At 34.4% G+C, this 9,538-nt stretch overlaps 1 protein-coding gene across 3 annotated transcripts in view; it reads right to left on the reverse strand.

Moving 5' to 3' along the window:
• The window catches only part of LOC149578438 (uncharacterized), a 52,193-nt gene extending 44,961 nt beyond the window's left edge, over positions 1 to 7,232 (reverse strand). For all 3 annotated transcript variants that reach the window (XM_089829099.1, XM_089829104.1, XM_089829107.1), the window contains exon 1: positions 6,901 to 7,232. In XM_089829099.1, the coding sequence (XP_089685225.1) occupies positions 6,901 to 7,177 (277 nt within the window). In that variant the 5' untranslated portion in view covers positions 7,178 to 7,232. The remainder of the gene's footprint in view (positions 1 to 6,900) is intronic.
• Between the last annotated feature and the right edge of the window lie 2,306 nt (positions 7,233 to 9,538).

Genomic DNA, 9,538 nt, shown 5'->3' on the forward strand with positions numbered 1-9,538 from the left:
CAACTAACATAAAGAAATACGGTTATTACTTCATTTTCATAGGAAGACCATTAAATCAATTTCATTCATATGAAAGAGAGTGACGGTTAAAATCAGTTAAACAAAATTTCTTAACTAAAAACTTAAAACACCATCAATGAATTTACTATAGAAATTAAAATCCACATACCATGGAATTTGAACCAAGAAATCATTGTAAGGATGCTTCAACATCTACCTAGGTTAGTCCACAAATACCGCTATATCAGAATCAAATGACGATTACCATTAAACACCACTATGTCAATTAGGGCATCACATACCACTGTATCAATTAGGGCGTTGATTACCATTGGATCATTTAGGGCATCAGATACCACTGAATCAATTAGAGCTTTAGATACCGCTATATCAATTAGGACTTTAGATACGGTTGTATCAATTAGGGCTTCAAATACCCCTTTATCATTTAGGGCTCCAGATACCACTAAATCAATTAGGGCTTCAAATACCACTGTATCATTTAGGGCTCCAGATACCATTGTATCATTCGTATCCTTTTGATTGCTTAATTGTAGCATTAACATAAGATTAGAAGATATGCTCATATTCAATATTCATGAAATGAAAGACTGAAATAACAATCCATCAAATAATCTATCTCTTGCAACTAAGTGTAAAATAACTACAATGAGGATATAACTCAATTAATCTTACCTTCTTGTATATACTTCATAAAAATAAAAATACTTGTTTCCGACAAACAATTGATTGCATAGCTTATCTTTGTTTGTTGTACGTCTGACAACTTTGGGAAAGGTGAAACATTGTCAGGGGCTTAACCACCCAACCTCGAACCATAACTTATCCCCACACAATTTCTAATGAGAAAGGCCCTCTCTGACCGAAATTGGACTTGGAACATCTTGTCATCCACTAAGCATTCTGGTATCAAATCACACCACTTGACTTGACAACAGGAGAATACGATAAACAGGATCATGCATGAGCTATTAAATGATCCCCTCTAAAATAATAAACATTGTTATATAATATCTGATTCTGTTTTTCTTATTATTGCAGATTCCTTTCTCTCACCTCTTCACCCTTTTCCTTGGCTATACAGCCGGTGAGTCCCAGGTGCTCAGAATCTCGGAGCAAATGGCTCTGTCAATTGATTCATAAAGATTATATACTTCCCGTATTTCAAAAGCTGTGATTTGAGAGATTATATTCTTTAAAAGATTAACTACAGTAACAAGTATCATCTGATTCTGATGTCCATTGGCAAAAATAACTTACGATACCATGTTATAGATTCTTTGTTATGCTTATTGGTAAGAAACTACCTAGAGTTATTTAGTTGTGAATGAGAATAATCTACAGCTTGCTGCTATAGAAATCGAATTGTAATAACAATGGTATATGACAATAACTGGGAATGATTACCATATAACCTGATAAAAATTTGGAACTGTCTGGAGTCTTGCTAAACAATTTGTATCAACTCTTCTTTGGTTTGCTTGCAGGCGAATCCATAGTGTATAAATACTACTTACATCCTCGGCAAGGAAAGAACATGTACGGCAGACTGTAATAGGATGGCTGAATGCTAACTGAAATCTTCACACAACATTCTCGATGATCTCAAGACAAAAATAGCACAACAAGCATTCTTTGAACACCTACAGCAAAACAATCATTCAAACAACACTCTGCCAATGAAAGCTGCAGAGGAAATGTCCACAATGAAGGTCTACGGAAAAACTTTGAACAATGCTCCCTCTCTTCGAAATAGATTAACAACTGGGTGATCACTATCATAATACAGAAAATAGAATGAGCAGTTCCATAAACAAGATTGCCATAGCATAGTAATTTATGGCAGTTACCAAAGAGCCAGGAGCTAGCGATACATATGGAAAAACCGTCCAGCATAGAATACTAAATGTCAGACGCTTGTAAAGAAATAATAGTCGGGTCCCATGAAAAAAATAAAAGTCAGGAATGAGAGTTCTTGCGTCTTTTGTCTCCCTCCAACTCAAGATATAAAAAGGTCTTAAAAAGACTCTTTGGCTTTCGTAACATAAGAATATTTGTCAAATAAGAATGCCAAGTGTTTAATCAGTTTCAAACAAGAAAAGAATAAAAAGATGGAAGAAGATCGAAGGTTATAATTCGAAAAATATTATAGTTTATATTTATATATCTGCATGTAAATATATTGGTGAGGTGGCATCATTTTATTATAAGAAAATAATATGATGGTGTCACTTCATTTTTATATCTATGTGTACGTACATAGATATATATATTATAATAATATTGAGAAAGATCAATCAAATCTTTAAGGTACATTTTATTTTAATATTTTAATTAATTTATTTTATGTTTTAAATTTTTTATTTAATAGCTCATGCGGTTTTATCAATTGTATCATGTTGATCAAGTCGCTAGGTCCTCAACCCATTTGTTCAGTGATAGTGATGCCCTGTGCCTAATTCTTTTCTAACAATACTTCCACCCCTTCGACATGCTTCCTACAAGGAAATTCTCCGCAGTTAAATCATATTACCATAACAAGTTATTTAATCATAAATAATCATAACGGCTAATTGTCTATTCAATTCCATGAATTCGTGATAAATAATTATAACGACTAACTATCTTACCTTTTCACAAGATTATAACAAATTTAACTGTCAACTAACTTCATGTGAACATCAACGGCTATATTTTAAATGAGATCAAAAATTGGGATATAACATGTGATATCATACCTATAGGCATATGTCATATGTTGTTGGGTAGGCCGTGGTAGTTTGACAGGCATGTTGCAAATGATGGCCGCGCAAATACCTACAAATTGACAAAGGATAGAGTGAAACATAAGCTGAACCCATTCAAGGATATAGATAAAAAGGTATGTAGTGTTGCTAGAGTATGTTTTGTTAATGGAAAGAAGTTCCTAGAGGGTATGAGGCGCGAACATATGCGTTTTATTGTAATTACAAAGGATGGTAAGGAAAAAGTACAAGAGGTAGCTGCTGAAGTTGCAGATTTGTTGGAAGAGTTTCTAGATATTGTATCTAATAATGTACCTAATGGATTCCCACCAATAAGGAAGATTAGTCATCAAATAGACTTGATTCCAGGAGCCAATTTGCCAAATAAGGCAGCACACATAATGACACCAGCAGAAAGTGAGGAGTTTAACAGAAAAGTCCACGAGTTATTGCAGAAGGGGTCGATTCAAGAGAGTCTAAGCCCATGTGTTGTACCAACAATATTAGCACCAAACAAGAATGAAGAATGGAGGATGTGCACATAACTGCGGGCTAGCAACAAGATCATAACCAAGTACAGAATTCCATTGCCGCAGATGGATGATATTATGGACTATTTGAGTGGAGTTGTGTATTTCACAAAGATAGATATGAAGAATAGGTACCATCAAATTCGCATCAAAGAAGGAGATGAGTGGAAAGTTGCCTTCAAGACAAGGGAAAGATTATATGAGTCATTAGTCATGCCTTTTGGGCTAACCAATTCACTGAGCACTTTCATGTAGCTCATGAATGACGTACTGAAGGAGTTTTTGGGTAAGTTTGTCATTGTTTACCTAGATGATATTTTGATCTTTATTAAGCCATTGGAGGAGCATTTGATGCATATTCATAAAGTGTTTGATAAGTTGAGAGAAAAAAAGTTGCTAATAAATTTGAAAAAGTGCAATTTTGTGAAGGAGTTGGTGTACCTAGGATTTTTATTTTCAACAGAAGGTCTAAAAATGGACCTGGAGAAAGTGAAGGCTATCCTTGAATGGCCTACTCCAAAGTGTGCAACTAAGGTACGATCTTTTCATAGACTTGCTAGTTTTTACAAGAAGTTTATCAGAGGTTTTAGCAGTATTTATGGACCCTTGACAAAACAATGAGAGGATAGGAAAAAGTTTAAGTGAACTATAGGAGCAGATAAGAGTTTTAATCTATTAAAACAAAAAATTACAAAAACATCTTATTTTAGCACTTCCAAATTTTCAAAAGGTGTTTTGAGTAGATTGTGATGCTACTGGTACTGCAATAGGAGCCAGACATGTGAGACGTTGAATGATGTCAAAAGAAAGTATTATCTTTATGATCAGGAATTTTATGCTATAGTTCAGGCATTGAAGAAGTGAAGACACTATCTTCTTCCTAAAGAGTTTGTTTTGTATACTGATCATCAACTTTTCAATATTTGAATAGTCAAGGAAAATTGAACCAAAAGCGTTTGAAATGGGTTGAGTTTTTTCAGAGTTATAAATTTGTTTTGAAACGCAGTAGTGGAAAATGTAACATAGTTGCAAATGCTCTTAGTAGAAAACAACTTTTGCTGATAAAGATGTAGATTGAGGTGATTGGGTTCAAGGAACTCAAGAATTTGTATCCAGAGGACCCTGGTTTTGGTGAATCTTGGATAGCTTGTACAGAAAATGTCACACTTGATAGGACAAAGTGGTTGAATTTCATAATCCAAGATGGTATGTTGTTCGAAGTAAGCTAGTTGTGTATTTCCAGAAGTTCTATGAGAGAGAATCTCATCTAGGAGAAGCACAGTGAAGGATTGGTTGGACACTTTGGTAGAGATAAAACCATTGCTTTGGTTGTTGGGAATTATTATTGGACACAATTGAGCAAGATGTTAAGAAATTTGTACAGAGTTGTAGAGTTTATCACATGGCAAAAGGAGTAAAGCAAAATACGTAGTTGTATAAGCCATTACCTGTACTAGAGAAGTCGTGGGACGATGTCAGCATAGATTCCGTTCTTGGTTTACCAAGGACACAACAAGGGCATGATTCCAGTTTTGTGGTGGTTGACATGTTTTCAAAGACAACACATTTCATTCCCTACAAGAAGACTAGTGATGTTGTTCATGTGGCAGAGTTGTTTTTCAGAGAAATGGTGAGACTACATGGTCTACCAAAGAGCATAGTTTCTAATCAGGATACCAAAATTGTTGGGTATTTTTGGTGTACATTGTGGAAGAAATTGAAGACAAATTTAAAGTTCAGTTCATCCCATTGTCGACATACTAATGGACAAACCAAAGTTGTGAATCAAATTTTGGGAATTCGCTAAGATGTTTGGTTGGAGACAACCCAAAAGGTTGGGATCTGATTTTACCACAGGCAGAAATAGCATACAATAATTTTGTCAATGGAAGTACTAGTAAATAACCATTCCAAATTGTATATGGTAGCAATCCCAAAAATGCTTTTGAATTGAGGCAGTTGGATAAAGAAGAGATAAATAGTGCTAAAGCATAGGATTTGTTGAACATTTGAAGAGCATCCATGAGGAGGTGCAGAAGCACATTACAACGATGAATACACCGTATAAAACTAAGGAAGCTATGAAAATGAGGTATAAGGAATTTCAGATTGGAGATGACATCGTAGTTCATATGAGGAAGGAGAGATTTCTAGTAGGTACGTATAATAAGCTGAAAAAGAAGAACTTAGGCCCATGCAAGCCAGTGAAGAGGTATGATTCTAGAAATGCCTATAAGTAGAGTTGCTTGTTAAACTGAATATTTCACCAGTATTTAGCATTTTAGGTTTGACAGATTATCATAAAGGAGGTGATGAAGATGAAGTTGCAGGAGCACAGTAGAGTAGCCAATTCAACCACAAAGGAGATTAAGGAGATATTGGACAGTCGTGTTGGAAGAAGCACAAGGAATAGAACATATGAAGAGTATCTGGTCAAATGGAAAGGGAGGCCAGTGGAGGATTCATCATAGCTAACAAGGGAGGAGGTTGCCCGTTTTGGTTTTCCTCTGACTAACTGAGACGTGATAGGGTCACTTCTCAAATTACCCTACATGTCTAATGCGGGAGCATCCTTCCAATTTTCCAATTTGTGTTTTCAATAAGGGTTATTCCTGTGCAGTGTTGCTATTTGTGGGAGCTTGCTAATTTTAGTATGTTGATCTTATGTCCACTCTATATGAGTGGCAGCGGCTATGACGAGACAACTTGGTCGCTGACCAAGGGTGCAACCTTTGGTCCCGGCTTTGGTCACACAGCCAGTGGTTGTTTACACTCATTCTTATAATTTGTTATCACTTCTATTTATGTTTTTTTAATATTTCTTTTATATAATTTATTATATCATATTTTGTTACCACTTCCATTCATGTTTTTATAATACTTCTTTTGTATATAATTTATATATCATATTTCGTTATCACTTCCATTCATATTTTTTTAATATTTATTTTATATAAGTGTGTGTATTAATAATTTGTGTAATTTAAATGAACATTTATTAAGGGAAATTTGGTAAAGAAAGGTGCATAGATTTGTCTACTGTAAAAGAATTCATTTAGAAAATTACACACATATTTATTAAAGAGTTCATTTTTGTGTTATTACATATTACTAAAAAAATCACTGCATTTATTCAGCAAAGGGATAAACATACAATTATGGACCCAGTTATGACAACAAACTGATTTATTTTACTCATAACCATTTAACTTGGGCATCTCATATTCCTACTCTAACAAATTAATACGTTTAGCCATATTTTCTACTTTTTCTTCAGTTATAGATTAATAACTAATGTTAGCAGTGACAGGTTAAAATCACTCTCATGGTGTAGTTATCTTGATAGGTATAGACTGAAAATCCGCAAAGCCCGTAGTTTATGTCTAAATGATCTTAAGAAGTTATCAAATTTGTTGAATGCCTTTCATGAGGTAGTCTTTACATTCCACTCGAACATATATTATATGAAAATTGAGAATGGCTATCCGGGGCTCAAAATATCAAATCACGGTTGTCCTCCACGATGTAATTTGATTATCATTAGTATATGTTTTCTTTATCACTGTTTACAATTGTAAAAGGATACAAGTTGAAAATGAGAATACCAGAAACGTTGCGCGCGGGGTGGAGGAGGAGACAGTCGGAGGAGGAGGCCATGCATTTTGTCTTCCCGCAGTGAGCGCAAGAGGGGGTTTTGGTGACGGAGGCGCAGAAGTAGCAGAAGGCCCTATTTTTCTGCACGCGCGAGCACAAGTCGCAGGTGTAGAGGGAATTGCAGGGATGCTTCCCCAGCTCTATGTGGAACTGCTGTTCGCTTATGCCCTTCTGCCTCGCTTTCTGCTTCTCTGCCTTCTTCCTCGCCCCTGTCTTCCGCTTTGGCATCTCGATTCTTTTCCTTTCTCCACAACGTCACCAAAATTTCACCAAACTAATTTGTGTCCCTTCTTCGGTCTGGGCTCATTTTCATAGGGTTGGCTTTTTTCTATCTATCTATTAATTATGCTAAGGTTAAGTGTTAATAATAAAAGTTGGCATGGACTTCTAATTTTACAAGATTTTAGGAATTATTAGATACCAGATCAATTAAATTTTATATCTATATATATATAGATTATTTATTTATATTTTTAAAAGTTTAATTATTTTAAAATTTAACTATTTTATCAATAAATGGTAATGTTTTTATTAATAATTTTCAAATTTTATATTGTTCTAATTTCATTCAAAGTGCAGGCATCAGGGGAAGAAGAATGGGGAACAAAGTCTTTGGATTGTATACTAAATTGATACATTTGTTTTATGTCTAGGAGTCTTAGAGGAGGGCATACCTTCCTTAACATTACAATTTTGACTTGTGGAAAAGTACATATGTCTCACAATTTGGAGGACTTAGAAGGACATTCCCTCTTTTACATTAGTGGTGTCCATAAAATTGAGGAAGTAAGTACAATTGGAAAGGCCTCCACTATAATGATGATTGAAACTCTATCAATATTTGAGATGCTTTATCTCCTGCAATATGCTTTGACTAAGATCCACAATTAGTATTGCTTACATGTAATTAATTATACTCAAATTCTAATACAAGTTTACCTGCAATAAAGCACTGACCTTACCTCGTGATAGAAAGACACCAGTAATGCACCTTTGTTAGTATAAGGATCCATGAAAAGTAGATACCAATGAATTATATTGTCATAATATCAAAATTTCCATATTAGAATATATCAGTCCTGAGGTAGGGTTATCAAAAAGGATAGAGGAACAATCATAACTTTCATATTGATCCAAGTTTCTTTGCCCCTAACAGCTTAACATATCATCACTAATACATGAAGTTCATACACTGCTTTCACTCTTGCATTTTGGATATAGCTATATGAAACCTCAAATCCTTAATACACATGTTATCATAAATGTTGAAGCATAAGAATAACAAGAAATAACATACCATCTATTATGATGGCCATATTATGCCAGAAGGGGAGGGAAATTAAAGATTATTACTTTCTAATTAGGATCATTCTAAGAGCATCATCTTATACTAAATAAAATCATGTCAACATAGTATATCTAAGGAAGACCCATGTCCAGAAGAACTGTTGATTCTTCATTTAAATGTGTTTATTACCGTAGCTAAGAAAATTGGCAACTAAAGTATTTTATATTGAAGACATTGATAACAACATAAAAGAAAATTGAAACAAAAGACATATAAGTAGGAGATTTTTTTCCACAAGAAGTTAAATTGTGATATTGCTATCTATATACTCAAAAAGGGTACACTTCTCTAAGACATTCTATCCATGGATTAGGAACCTTGAATGGTGACTTAGAGCTCCCTATCTATGATGTGTAAGAGGTGCAAATGTAACTACTGTGGCTCTCAAATGAGTTGAGTTGCGTAGCCCTTACAAGGTGCACCATAGAATGAGAGATTCAAAGACAAGAGCAACAATGCTAGTGTCCAAGAACCAACATGCAATGCAATGCAAAATACAAACCGAGCTAAATAAATATCAAATACAAGCTAAACTAACAAGTATGAAAGTGTTACAAGTCCTCATATTTAAGCTAGATGAGCTAGTATAAAACATGAAAATGAACTAAGATAAAGTATGCCACAATGCTACTATGAAATGCAAGTGTGGATGAAATGATATCACAAGCTCTCCAAAGCTCCAAAGAGTACCTAAAAATCTTGCAACATAATACATGAGATCTGAGAATGAGGAGAGAGCTCTCTCTTTTAAAGATAGACAAGCACTAGAGATCAAAGAACAAGATAGTTCTAATCAAGGGTGGAGGATGAATGTTGAATGATCCATGTGCACAAGTGTTTCAACTAATTGTAACCAAGAGTTAAATTTTGTTTCCCTTGTATGAGACAAAAAGCCTTTTCTTATATTTTTTAAATGGGGAAAATGCTTTATGTGTGCACTATTTAGGATACATGGGAAGTTGGGACTTTTATTTAATTAAAGGAGAGAAAGTTCCTCTAATTAAATAAGATACTTAGGATAAAGTGGTCAAACTGTAGGTTATAATTGAGTAAATAGATTTTGATGATTTGATCAATGATGAGCAAGGAATAAACTATGCAAAATGCTATAAAAGGGGGCTTACAGTCTAGATGACCATTTTTTGGGTGATTACATTTTTCCCTCTTTGACCAATGTGTGATCAATCCTAAGAACACTTTACATTAAAGAATGAAGAAGTCAAGCAAGCAACAAATAGAGA

This window comes from Cupressus sempervirens, chromosome 1 (genome assembly GCF_028749045.1).
Source record: "Cupressus sempervirens isolate cs-2001-9-10 chromosome 1, ASM2874904v1, whole genome shotgun sequence".
NCBI lineage: Eukaryota > Viridiplantae > Streptophyta > Pinopsida > Cupressales > Cupressaceae > Cupressus > Cupressus sempervirens.